Source organism: Thunnus thynnus, chromosome 3, assembly GCF_963924715.1.
Source record: "Thunnus thynnus chromosome 3, fThuThy2.1, whole genome shotgun sequence".
In the NCBI taxonomy this organism is placed as follows: domain Eukaryota; kingdom Metazoa; phylum Chordata; class Actinopteri; order Scombriformes; family Scombridae; genus Thunnus; species Thunnus thynnus.
Window position 1 is genome coordinate 9,190,255 of NC_089519.1, and position 14,529 is coordinate 9,204,783.

General features: G+C 39.2%; 1 protein-coding gene across 1 annotated transcript in view; it reads left to right on the forward strand.

Annotated features, from left to right (window-relative positions):
* Window positions 1-7,627, forward strand: part of xylt1 (xylosyltransferase I) — a 79,558-nt gene extending 71,931 nt beyond the window's left edge. The window contains exon 11 of the mRNA XM_067583953.1: window positions 4,335-7,627. Coding sequence (XP_067440054.1) covers window positions 4,335-4,657 — 323 coding nt within the window. The 3' untranslated portion in view covers window positions 4,658-7,627. The remainder of the gene's footprint in view (window positions 1-4,334) is intronic.
* Window positions 7,628-14,529: the final 6,902 nt, after the last annotated feature.

Consider the following 14,529-nt stretch of genomic DNA (forward strand, 5'->3'; position numbering starts at 1 on the left):
TCATTTTTGCATATCAGTGCCCATGTTCATCAAATCAAAAAACTCTAATCTGTAAAGTATTAAGCATGTTATCAATACTTAGTCAGACATCTGATGCTACAATTATAAACTGAAAGTGTTTGCTGCGTGACTGTCGGCAGCAGCAGCAGAGTCGTAGCACAGAGTAAAGACGTCTGTCCTCCCTCCTGCTCTCCGCTGTAAACACACGTAGCTGTTAGTGAGCAGCTGCTCTCATGTCTCGGTGCTTGTTTTCAGCAGAAACAAGCAGGACACGGGAACTTGGCTTGGGTCTTGAAGAGTTGTAGGATGTAGTCACAAACAAATAGCCTAGACTCTGCACACACTGCACTGTTCACAGCGATACTAACTTCATACTCTCTGCTCGGGTCGCTGCAGCCTCACCGTCACACACACATTCTCTCTCTCTCTCGCTCTCTCTCATGACCACATATGGGATTTGTTTTTCCTTAAGGGAGCTACACTACTTGTATAAAAAAAGAAATTTTATTCCCCAATGCTTAGGCCCGACCGGGGGGGTCAACGCAGGCCTGGTTGGCCGCTGGGCTTGAAATACATTGGAAGAAACCCTCTTACTAGTACTTCTGATAAATCCATGATGGACAGGCTGGCTCCTTTTTTGCTTTGAAACACCAACTGTCCAACTTTATCAATTATAGATTAGATTGAGGATTGTGTGGCTTTTGCAGCCACTAAACCTTTGTTATTTGCACATATGTAAATTGGATAATATGCAGACATTTTGCACAATATTGGCCCCTTTCTATGCAAATGAGCCTCATTGCAAAAACAGTCCAATTCACAATGACCAGCAATAATAGCCACACGCAGTTAGAGTGAAATTATTAGCTTCTGCAGAGTCGGTGGCAACTCACTCACTCACCTACTCACTCTTTCACTCTCTCTCTCTCTCTCTGTCTTTTCAAATCTTCAAGTTTGTGAGGCTTAAATGATATTGAATTGATATTAAATGATATCAAGGGTGAAATCTTCAATCAGACATAGGCTTAACTTGGACTTTCAGCTACTTAAAAATAAAAATGTCCTGACAGCTCTGGTGGAGCTCAGGATTCATCCATAAGAGCTGCATTATTACACACAGTTCCACCATATAAAGCTGGAATCTGTGTGTAACAGCTGATCTGTGTAGATGTGTAGCAGAACACAGAACATTAATTATCACCAGATCCTGACCGATCCGGAGTTAATGAAGTTACCGCTGCTGTGCCGCGAGCATAAATGCACACAGCCTCTCTCTCAGTTCGGAGACACACTTATCGTTTCAGCTGCTGTGTGATGCTGCAGCCAGCTGTGACACACAGCCAGCTGTGGGCAACAAAGAGAACATCAGTACTGATGTTTCTGTGAAATCTCGGATACATTCAGTGACACCTGAATAACATTATTGTAAGATTCAGACTTTAATCTAACACATTTCAGACCTTCCTGAGTCACATTAATACCTGTAGCCTGTTTTGATGGACATTTCACTAGATTATGATGTGAAATACTATAAGAAGTAAGTAGAAGTAAAAGAAGCAAAATACATCAAAGTTGGTTTGTGAGTGTGGAGGACTGTGTATGTGCATGTCTGCTAATTAAAGACATGCAATTTGAAGCCTTTGTGCTCTGTGCAGTTTTCATTATGGACCAATCTGTGTGCTGAAATGTTGAGAAAAGCCTGACACACTGGAAACCGCTTCACTCACTCAATCAGATGCAAAACAAGGGCAAAGTGCATTCAGCTGCAAAACTTTATGAGTGTTTAGCGCAAAATCTTTTATGAATCAGACCTTGAGATGAGGCAGAAAGCAGTTGCAAATGATGCGCAATTCACGGTGCTATCCATTCTTTGTGAATTTGTTCCTCACTGTAAAGCAACAATTGCCTGTTTAAGTGTTCTAAAATGTCTGCGCCCACACACACACACACACACACACACACACACACACACACACACACACACACACACACACACACTTACACACACTGAGAATTTGTATTTGCAGTGATGCCCTTTCTAATCAAGCCTCTGGGCCTCCGCAGACCTCGGTTGTTTGTCATCAAGTCAACCCTAATAACCCAGCGAGCTGCTCATACATACTAAACAATATGTTAAACAACAGCGCACTTAGCCCTCCAAAAACAATGACACAATTAAATCAATCAGCCAGCATGGATAAGAGGCGAGACTGCATTGTTCTCATCCATAAGCAGCCAGTTTGCTCTGAAAGTCACATGAGAGTTGAGACACTAGCTCGAGCACATTCACGTCTTTCTGCGTTTTAATAATCTCACTGAGCCGTAGATGATGAGGAGAAACAACAAATAAAGGTACAGCTTTTGTCTTTAACCCGAGTCTCATCAGGACTCTGGTGGGTAAAGTATTCATCACTGGTTTATGGATTTTTAGGTTCGTTTCAAGTGCACAATGTTCTGGCTCTCTATTGATGTATCAGATAACCTCAGTTGCCAGTTTATTAAGTCAACTTAGCTAAAATTAATGCATTCTGATACAACAGCATTGTAATAAATCCTACTTGTTTTTGTTGAAACTGTTTCAGAGAGGTGCTAATTTATTGGTGATTCACTGATATAAATGGGATGGACAAATTATTAGAAAAACCTCTCATAAAGCAATAAAATTCAACACCACCACAAACTACTGCCCACATATTAAAACTGTTTCAACAAAACCTGAACATTATAACCTTCATGAAAGTAGGATTTATTGCTGGCAGAGCACTCATATCCCTTAATTAAGTTTAAAAAAAAAATACAACTGAAAGCTCTTTCTTCAAAATACATCTATCTTAGTATTATCAGCTAAATCCATTCAAAGTATCAAAAGTAAAATAAGCCATTACGCAGAATTTCTCATTTCAGAATGTTGTAATAATATAAATGCTACTGAATCATTGTTACTAATGCATTAACAGCAATTATCTGGTCAAAGTGGAGCTAATTTTGACTACTTTGTACAAACAGTTTGTCTTCTCTAGAGCGGTGGATCATGTTTTATTAGATGATTATATGTTTTGTTTTTAATATCTTGATCTGAAAGGTAACCACTAACTCCAGCTGCCAGATCAATGTAGTGAAGCAAAATATTTCCCACTGAGTTGTAGTCAAGTATAACTATAAAGCAGCAGAGAAATACTGAATACTGAACTAAGTACAAGTAACTCAAAATTGCATTTTTTTCATAGTCCAAAAACAGGCCCATTTTACTGCTGTCTTTTCACACATGAGTGCATCAAAGACATTAAAAACTTGTGCCTTTAACTCACAAATAATAAACAAAATATATATTTATATCCTTTGTATGGATACATAAATATTAGTGTGTATGTGTGTGTGTGTGTGTGTGTGTGTGTGTGTGTGTGCTTGTGTGTGTGTGTGTGTGTGTGTGTGTGCGTGCTGTAATGCATGCTTTCATCTAAGCTGTTCCGTCCACCGACTATAATTTACCGCCATGTCTGGCACCAGGTTTCCCTCCTACATGCAGTGCCAGTAAAACTTAATGACGTGGCCTTCCCTTCCTCCCGCATTGGCAGCAGCAGACGCATGCATAAACACACACACACACACACAAATACACACACTCACATCCACAACTACACAAATTTATACACAAACACAAAAATCTACACAGACGCATTACTTCATAGTGTGTGCACTGCTACCACAGGCTAGCTGGCATGGGTTGGACATCTCTTCGCCTGGTGGAGCACCTCGTGTCTGACTGCATCTTTTTGTCACCAGCGCATGAAAAGCGCTTATGTCTGCTCACATCTGGGTGCGAGAGAGTTTGTGTTCCACAGCCACGCTTAGAAGGGATGGCTAGCGCCCCAGTTAGAGGACCAGTGAGGAATTTACAGCTTCACTGGAGCTCAGGGTGGAGAGGGTGTTTTAAGGAGAAGTTGTGTCTACATTTTCTGTCTTTCTGTGGGTCTTGACCATCATGGGAAGAAAGAATGAGGGCGTGTCTGAGTATGTTCTGACTAAAAAGTTAGTGATTTGACATGTGCTATGTCAAATCACTACAATAAATGGGATTTAAGGAGCCCAATCATGAAAATGGATTTAAGGAGCCCAATCATGAAAATCAACCCAAGCAAATTAGCAAGCAGGTTTTCAGATAATGATAAAGCAAATCACGTTCCCTGCTTTGATTCATGTTTCCTTCTTTTTTCCTTTTATCCCTTTCCCTCCCCCTCTATCTTTTCCCCCTTCAATCCTCTTTCTCACTCTGACCCCTCCTCATCATCTCCTTCCTCTCTGTTCTCTCTTTCTTCCTTCTCATGTTTCTCCAGAGGATACCCTAAGGCTCCACAACGGGCCGGTGAAGAACAGCTACATGGAGCAGAGTTTCCACGGCCTCAACCCGGTGCTCAACATCCCCGTCAGCCTGGGCTACGTGGAGCAAGCCAAGAGAAACGCAGCCCTAACTGGCCTGGAGCTCGAGCGTTGGCTAGACAGCCTGGTGGGCGAGCTGTGGGAGGCGGCTGACGTGTGCGCCGTGGGCCCTACTGCCTGCCCTGTCATGCAGGCCTGCCCCAAGAACCCTTGGAGCTCCCTGAGCCCAGACCCCAAATCGCAGCTGGGAGCACCGCGTGCAGACGGGCGCATCAGGTAGCAGCGAGGCCTCCAGCTGGACAGGAGGCTACGGCACAGAGAGATTCACTGTTGATTTTTATTTATTTAAGGTTAAAGGTGGGGGAGGGGATAGCATTCTTCCTAAGAGGAGGGAGGAAACAAAAGAAAAATTGGATTTTTTCGGAGGTTGGTGAGGGAGTCTGGACAGAAAGCAAAGTGTATGATTTTCAGGTCCTCCCACAGGGTTCCACCTTTTAGGGGATTATGCTGGCTTTGCTATTTCAGTTTCTCAGTGTATTTATTTTTCTTCTCATGGCTGAGTTTTACTGTGATCAAACGTTGCAATTTCGAGCATTTATTTTGCTGCTGAATGAATTATGAAGTCAGCTTTTAAAGCCCTGCATGGGGCACGGCGGTCATGTGAGCGTGTGTTGTCGACACTGGTAGCAGACGAACTTCTGCTGCAAAAAGGCCTTAGCTGTAAGATATATATGAGGAGGCAACCTGGTACTGATTTAACTGATGTGCCTCCTTAGGTTTATGTCAGCATAAACAAACTGACATGATATCTGTGTGTTCAGATACACCCAAACAACTGAAAAGATTATTTTGATACGACTCAAAAGCAGCGAAAAATAAAAGCAAATTATTCCAGTGTTTGTGAAAGAATTTTGAACAAATATTTTATCATTTTAAAGCCAATTACTTCAAAACTCTGAGTTTCTGGTAGTTCTGTGACTCAGTTTGTAAATCAGTAGATTAAATCAGTAACAGCAGCACAACTTCTTTCAGTTCAGTGCCTGATCAGGATGTGGAACTGTTGGTGGCTGGGCTAACCATCTGCTGCAGTCACATCTCGTAAATATGGAAAAAGAGAAATGCAAATACAGAGGCCTTCTCAGCATAATTACAACTATTTGGATTATAATAGAAATTTAAAATAGACACTTAAGTGTTCTAAATTTATAAATTCTTCATCTGTGGTTGTTGTACAATAGTATTTTGAGATTTAACATTCACATAGTGTAGTTTTCTTTAATAAAAACCCAGATGTTGTGACAGGCAGCGGACAAAGAAAGAGTTGTTTTGTCCGTCTCGGTTTTCTTACCAACCTGCCTCAAACTTGAAACACATTATTTCAAGCTGACCTTAAAATTCTCACCCTTGCTTTCAGTGTCATCTTTTTTACTTTCTTCCAGTCATTTCAATGACACTTTATGTTGTACATAATTATACAAAAAGTCTCAAAATTGTGTGAATGAGAGGAGGTGAGTCCATGAGTCGCTATTTATTTATACGTTTATATTAATACTGATATTTTTAGTCAGTGACTAAATAACTGCAACGCTGCCTTGGCAGCATGATAAATATTTTTTTGTAAAGAAAGCCGCCTTTATTTACAAAGGCCAACACCCCAAACTTATACTGTACCTTTTTATGGCCCGCACCTGTGTGTGTTAGTCAGTGTTGTCCTGTCTGAATAGATCTTCTTGTCTTGGTTTCCTACATGGCTGTTTGCCAAGTGCATCACAAGAGAAAGCCACCTTGACCTGTGGGGTCAGAGGTCAGCTACCTAACAACCTCACCAAACAGAGAAGGTGAACAAAAACACTCTTCACATCGAACACACCGGACAGCGTCTGGGATCGGAGGAGAAACTGTGCTTTTCGGTGTTTTATGGTTCCTGTCAGTTTCAGAGTGATAGTGAGTGGTAGTGCTCTTCATGCTGTGACAATAATGTACAATTTCAAGTGAATATTATATTGTGTCTTGATTGCAAAATGCATAATTTATTAGATCGGATCTATGGCACCTTTTCAACTCTATCTACATTTGAAGTATCTTTTCTGCCATCAAGACAATCTCTGGACGTTTCAAACAAGTTAATTACACTGAGGGTAGCACTGAACTGCACCACAGCACATCCTGAACAAGAGGTATGGTCAGATATTTGTTTTACTTTTGAAATAAGTTTTGTCTGAAGCCAATTAGGGTTTCACTTGTTTTAATTCGATTGTCAACATTGTTTAGCCACCACACGAGCAAAGTGAGTGTTTTTGCAAAGGCTAATTAAGAGACATTACTGTTCGTTAATGTCAAGTTCACCTTGCCTCTCTGTCGGATGTGTCTATTATGATTGCTACCACTCCCTCCCTCTCAAACATACACTGTTTCTGGGGTCGGGTTGTAAAGGACAATTTGTTTCCCCAGTGGACGGCTTCTGTTGCCATCTTTTAACTTATAGTGCCACCGTGCTCAGAACAATTACTTCACAAAATACATGCTATTATGTAAGTTCAATGACAGTTTTGGAAAAAGGTGAATTAAATAAATGTAACTCAATGTGAAAGTCCTATTTTGTAACAAAATGATTAACAATGAAGAAAATGTACATAGGTATTTTGTATTGAAATATTGTTTAAAAGGTATTGTACATGTAAATACAAATGTGGTTAAATGATATTGAATTATTCAGAGTTTTTGAAGTGTCAATAACTGGGCACAAAGAGTGACTTGATGGTGTTTCTTGATTAAAGTACATAACCTGTTTCAGTGTTTTGGACAGCTGTGACAACAACCTTGTCATATTTGCCTCTCAGAGAAAATCTCATGCCAGATTGTTGTTGTTCTTGCTGGAATGTATTGTCGAGCAACTGTTGCACAAATTTCTCTGAACTGACGTTTCCCCCGTTCTTGTTTTTTTTTTTTTCCCGGGGAGGCTCTGTGTGCCTTAGCTGACTTTTAGAACCTTCTCTGTCCATTTAAGGAAAAAAAATCCTTATTTTGTTATTTGTTTTGACCTTATGTGAAGAATACCATGAGTCTGTCAAGTGATTCACTGGTACTGCAACACCAAAAAGATGTCTGCTGTTGTATATATCATCAGGCCTTCTGTCTTTATCAGCTTTTATTTTTTTCTTCCCTTTGGGAGATTTGTTTTGTTGTACTTGACTGGCTTGTTTTACTTTTCTCTGACTGCTTTTTGGAAATAAAATTCTATGGAAAAACAGCAACGTACTGACTCTGTGCTACAGCAGTGACATACTAGTGATCATGTTATTGTTGATAAAAATTGTTACTACTGAAGATTTTTTCCACTATTACTCTCCTGTTATGCATTAAACACATTTAGCTTAGTAAATATAGCCAAAGTCAATTTAACTGGGTAATTTAATACAGCATATTTTTATTCACTTTCATTGATCATTAAATGTTAATGTTATTTTATCATATTAATTTCAAGAAAATGTATATAAATTGCTATAAGCTGAAATAATTTAAACCTGCATTAACTGATTTTTTTTGGCCACATGGGGGCAGCAGAAACAAGTTGTGAACCATAGACTGTATAAAAAATAGTGGACAAAGCCACCGTGACCATCGCCATCTTGGATTTCTGAAGCCAGAAGTGATGAGAAGTGACCATACTTGGACGAGAGGGTGGAGCTGACCCTAACGCTAGCTGCTAGCTTGGTTAGCACGGTGCATTTACAGTCCATAGTTAACTGTGATAATACTAGTGCTAATGTCAATTTTCACCAGCAAGAACACTTAAAACAATTAAAATAAAATGTATTTACCAAGAAAACTGAACATCAGATTCCTTCAAGGGTCTTTTAGTACAACCAAATGACTTCATAGACTTCCATACAATCTGACTTGTTTTTGGAGCCAGTAGAGTCGCCCCCTGCTGGCCATTAGAGAGAATGCAGCTTTAAGGCACTTCCCCATTGCCGTCACTTTTCAGACCCGGAACTACCAGCTTGTTGTAAACACAAGGCTGTCATTTCATCACCTTTTAAGTTGATATGTTGTTAACAAATACTTGCTTATTCACACATCCATTAGTTATGGAGCAACATTAGCATTTCTTTGGAGTGGTGTTTCTGAAACTCGCTATAAAGCTCTGTAAAGCCAAGGGGGGAGCAGAGTCTGGTGATAGCAACACCTCTGACCTTACACATTTTTATTATAAAAAAAATATAGATTAATATAATATATCATCTATATAATATAGATTAAGTTTGAAACGCGACTCCAAATTGATGCTAATGTTGTTCCATATCTGCTGTATATCAACTTTTTGCTGACACGTTTGCCATACAACTTTATAAGGTGATAATATGTCAGTGTTGTGTTTTTAGCTTAGCATTCTGCCAAAAAATCTATTAATGCAAGAAAGGATGAGGATAAGAAACATTAGTGCAGAAACAATAGTAATGACAATAATTATACAACAACAAAAAACCTCTTTCAAAAGGATTTTCTAGTAAACTGAACACTTGAAAGATGTTCTAATCCCTATATGCGTCACAGTTGGAAATTATGTTGGTCTTTAACCATCACTTCATGCTCTAAGTATTTTCCTCAGTCAAACTGAAGTACTTGACTCGTTAACTGCGGGTACACCTAGTTGCTCCCACATGTTTTCCACCAAATTAGTTTCAACAATTGTCCTCTCACAGAGATTCTTAACCAACACCCACTTCGTAACAGAGTTCTTTAATGTGCGGCGACAGGGAAAATTAAAGCATTTCAAATAAATGATGATAAATAAACGAGACGATCCAAATCATATGATGCACTCATAAACACATCTACGGACAATTACACATGTACTGAGAAATATCGTAAGTCTATGTAGCTGATATTTTACTTATGTACTATAGTATCTGACAACAAAAACGAGACCTAGATAGAGAAATAAGTCTCTTTTTTTCACTCTTTATGTGTTTGGTCCCCAGAGGCTCCCTCACACAAGGCAGCACTGTTGAGTGTTTGACAGGTCCTGATCAAAGGAACACTACAGTGCCAACAGATCCCATCTACTGTCCCATAAGACTTGGGACAAGCAGCCTAATTAGTCATGTTAGCTGTGTGTGCGTGTGTTTCCTGAGTAAGCAAGAGTCACTAAGTGAGAAAGAAAAAAGAAAAAATATCGTGCAGGTTTACGTGTGTGGGTGAAGGCAGATGTGAAGAGAAATGTGTGGCCTTTTGCTGCTGAATTCACCCACTGCAGGATGAGCGGCATGGTGTTTGTTGGAGTGTGATGTGAAACACTAAAAGCTATCCTGCTGATGTTGGAAGGAAATGACTCGGATTAATGGCAGATAAACACACTGATGATCATTTTCAGCTTTTAACTCTAGCTCACTGACACACATGCTGCTTGATTAATTAGCACCCCTGAAACGAAGAGAGACTGTAATAACAGTGATAGTAGGCATCTCTCTCACTATTGTAACACGGCCATCTGCACACAGGGAGCAGGAGAATCACCATTGAATACATTTAAGTCACAATACATTATAAAAAAATGCCATACTGATGAATCATCTGTACATTTTACATCTGTATCACACCCAATGTTATTACCCTTAAGGATTTCAGTGTTAAAATTTGTATTTAGAATTAAGAAATTCTGATTTTTTTTATTCATAACAAAGAAAAAATATGTTTCTCTCATAGTTGGTAAAAGCATAAGTCTGATATTGTATATTTTTCTTTTTGTCAACAAATCCTATAAAAATTGCCAGATGTTGTCAAATGTTAGAGCCAGATACAGCTCACACCCCTGTTCCTGAGGCCATCGTCCAACTATGAGCTATTGAAAACACATCAGTGAGTAACACGGTTGCACTGGGTGACCTGTTCCTTCATTGTGATGAACATGGACACTGTAGATTATTTGAGTCAATGTCCTGATTCCATAAATACTTACTACACCAAGTGTGTAGTACTCCGCAACTGAAAAAAGTTGTTGCACAGTTTATTGCTGTTTGAGTGATGTAAAAACCACAGTACCCAGTTGTTTTAGGAAATTATTTAGCCTTTTTAAAAAAAAATTTAAAAAAAAGAGAGAAAGAAAAAAATTATATATTTTTGAGTCATTTTAAAGATATTAGTCTTCAGTGGGACTCAATGGGCTTAGAGCCACAGACATGCTGGGGAAAGTGTAGAATATTGAGAGACAGTTTTGGTCTATTCATGGGATTTGTTGACAATAGCAAAAATATAGCAGATCACCAGCCTTACTCTTTGAAGTGGACTGTGTAAATTCCCCAAATTATTTTTTTATGAGTATTTTGTTTGGTCTTTATTATTATTAGTGTGTGTTTGAATATTTTAGGAAAAGTGAAGGTACTGGGATACTGTATTCAGAGCGCACAGCATCCTCTTATCAAAACAGTTTTCAATATAGAAATTGAGTTTAACACAGAAATACATACATATTGTTATGTTGAACTTGTAAACCAGTTTAAACTGCAGTCTGCATGGGACTACAGTGATGAAGTCTTATGTGTTGCATGTCTCTTCACTCCTCTTCCACGTAAATTCTTCTGTTACCTCTGATTTTCTCTCCTGCCCTCATCTCTCTTTGTCTCTCTTACCTTCTCTCTGTCTTTCTGCATAACTGCAATATATAAAGATTTATAAATTTGATACATACGGTAGTAACATAGTATGAGCACTCCTCTTCCTATATCACTCCTCTTCTCTCTCTAATAATATTTGATATACTTCAATCCAATGCAATCATATTGCATATGATATATTTAAAGTCACTAAATTACATCTAATTGTAAGATACTTGATGATTGATTTCACCTCTCATCCCTCCCTCCTTTCTGTGTAGCCTGCAGTTCTGAGATACTGAGCATCAAGATTTCACATCCCAGCTGGCAAATCTATTTTGCAGTGAAAGTTATCTTTAAACCACACCAGGATCATCAGGGTATGCTGAATGCAAAATATCACAAGCTTACAACAATTACAAATTGGATTTTCATGGCAAAAAAGTAGCACAATGTTTATTGTAATATTTATTGTAAACAACTGTACAGTAGCCCACAGTTTCAATGGAAACAAAGCTAAGTGGTGCAACAAGTGTTTGTAATTTAATAACTAACAGGCGAACAGGTAAGTTAGTTTGCAGTGTTCCAATATTATTTTGCCTCTAGCACAGACATTAAGGTCTGCTTGATGTCCAGACTTGAAAAAGCCATTTCGTGTTTGGAAACAATGAAGACTTTATCAGAAAAGCTTGCCGCCATCTAACCTTGAAGCTCACAGCCAAGTCAAGTGTCAATCCAAGAAAGCATCAAGTGTCCATCTGGCCATTAATTGCAGTCAGCTTGCCAACACACAGATGGTCGATTTTTGAAGCTTTTCCATGTTTGAAGAGTCCTTCACCCCTTATGCCAAACCCAACAAATATCCTAGATTCTCTCCTCTTTTTTTTTTCTTTTTACTAATAACAACTGATAATTTGCGTTTTGACCTTACTGGTTTTTTACCAAACTACAGATTTACATTACACAAATTACAGATTCCTTTTTCTTCACTACACTGCATGACAATAACTGACAGAATCTCAAAGCGCACACGCATGCATACCAATCATAGACTCTGTTTGGGTTGTGTCCTACTTTGTACCTCGGTGCGCACAAAGCTGCATATTAAAGGTGTACTATGTAAAATTCGACTAGAATTTTACTGTAAAACATTCAAAGATTAACTACAGAATGCTAGGATTATCAACAGATTGGTAAGAAGTCATAGTTTTGACGTTATATCAAAGATGGCTATGTATTGTGTTGCAGAGATATCTACTGAAGTTAGCATGCTAGCCAGCTAGCCTTGGCCCATCCTGTCTCGTAATACCACTTTGTACCTTAAGAGGTGATAGTGAGTCACTAGCATCCAGTCTGCCCTCAGCCTAACATGAGAGGAAAAAGAAGTAGCGCTAAGTCACCACAGCAGCAGTGGTGGACTGAGAGGTGTTGTAAGTTTCACTGTAGGACTGTTAATATGTCACTTTTTTAAGTTTTGATATTTTTTCAGGCTTGAAAATAACCATTTCGATTCCCAATATGTGCTCAGTTTATCCAAATAATGCTTATTTGGAAATTTGGGCAGCTGCTGGCTGGGTGAGACAGCTGGTCAGCTCAGCTGCATGATCTGATGAACTGATTTGTGCTGCTCTTTGGTAATTTACTGCTGACTCTAATGTCTCCATAGAATTTTGATATTTTGACAACACCATAGCACAGATTCACTGAAAACAGTAAGCTTTAGGCTATATTCAGTAAGTGATAATTCTATCAGCGTGGTGGTGGGGTGATGTATGTGGGGAGAAGGGGAAGGGTAGAAGGGTGGGGGTACTGCGCTTTCTGGTGCTATGCTGCCCCCTATTTGTTTGGTGCAGGTGGTCAACTCTTCTATAGTGCACCTTTAATGCTGCCTCATATTATAACCAACACACTCTGAAAATGAAATGAAACTTATTGAATATAGAACTCATTTACAGAGAGTGGATGGAGTGAAGGTGGAAAACTACACTCACAGCGCTTTCAGTTTATTTCCTCATCAAATAGCCAACATCTATAACTTATGGAGAAAATATGTTTAAAGTTCAAAGTTTAAAACAAGGTAATAATACATTTTTAAAAAAAAATTGATTACAGGTTCACATTAAAATAAAAAATGTTTTATGGTCTACAAAATGTAGAACATCTGACACTATTTAAATGAGTTTAACTTATAAAGTTAACCCAGCTATTCACCCAACTATGAAAGTATGCCTGTTTAACAATGATAACACATGTAAAAATGTTTATTTTCTTGTATTTCATCAAAATACCTTTATATTAACTTCCTGTAAATGTAAATGTAAACGTCATTCCCACTAACAGTCCCTTCTTTGTTCCTCTCATCACATAAAAAGATAAAGTGTAATGTGATAAATTCACAGAAACTCATCACCTGACTCTCAGCTCTACTTAATGGTTTCCCAGCCTGCATCAGCTTTTGTGTGTGTGTGTGTGTGTGTGTGTGTGTGTGTGTGTGTGTGTGAAAAACACGTCTGCCATATCAACTTAAAAGGTGATCATACTGTATGTCAAGATTGTGTTTACAGCTTTTTTTTATTGTTGTTTTTTTTGCCCAAATTGGCCAAAAACTCAGTTATTGCAGGTTTAAAGTGACACTGCATTTTTCACTGAACCCCCCCAAAAAACCTGTGCTCTTTTTCCAAGGACACCACTGATGCATCCCAGTGGCTGAAATGTATTCAGTTTGGAGAATTTGTGACAGCTCAAGGGTATGCATGTATTCTTTCATCAGCTACACCGAATATGCGATGAGCTTCACTGACTTTTCTCCTTGCGTCTTGGTTATGGTCCAACCCCATTGTTATGCCTTCTTGAACAATCGCTCCTTGCAACATTCAGCAATGCTGAAAATGTTGTTTCCTCGTGACTTTTAAAAATCTAAACTGAGGCCAGTGAAACACTCAAGCTGAGATGAGAATCGATCTGAAACTGCGGGTTGGGGAAACTACTATTTGAAGCAGCTATCATCAGCCACTAAAAAACGAAATGGAAATGGTTAGACTTTGATCACCAGCTGGCTGGTAATGACACTTATCTCTCCTATCTTCTTCCCAGTGGACAGAATAATGACATAATCTTTCAGGGCCAGCATGCTCCTGCTTCTCTGTGGAGAAGCCGAATGCGAGAAAAAGATCCTTAACAGTCAAATCCGATTTCAAGCACCTCCATGCTTCACAGATCCAACTTATACTGCCAAGCCAATATATTTCCAGCCAGGCAGAAGAATGGCAGTACATGCTTGTGAGCTGGAGTGGGTACTAAATATTTCAATAACAGCTCACAGACAGTGAGAACGAGAGCGCGAGCATGAGATGCAGCATTGCTTGGTGCTAGACGCTGTGGGAGCAACAGGGAGAGGTGACAGGTTGGTGCCGGTGTTACATGAGGAACTGTCCGAAAACATCAGCAATCGGACGGATAACAACACCAGGAACATTAAGAGCGAGGAGTGAGCCAAGGTCACATGGTACATTGATCAGAGAGGCTGGGGGAAGAAAGCATCGAGTCTCCACTTACA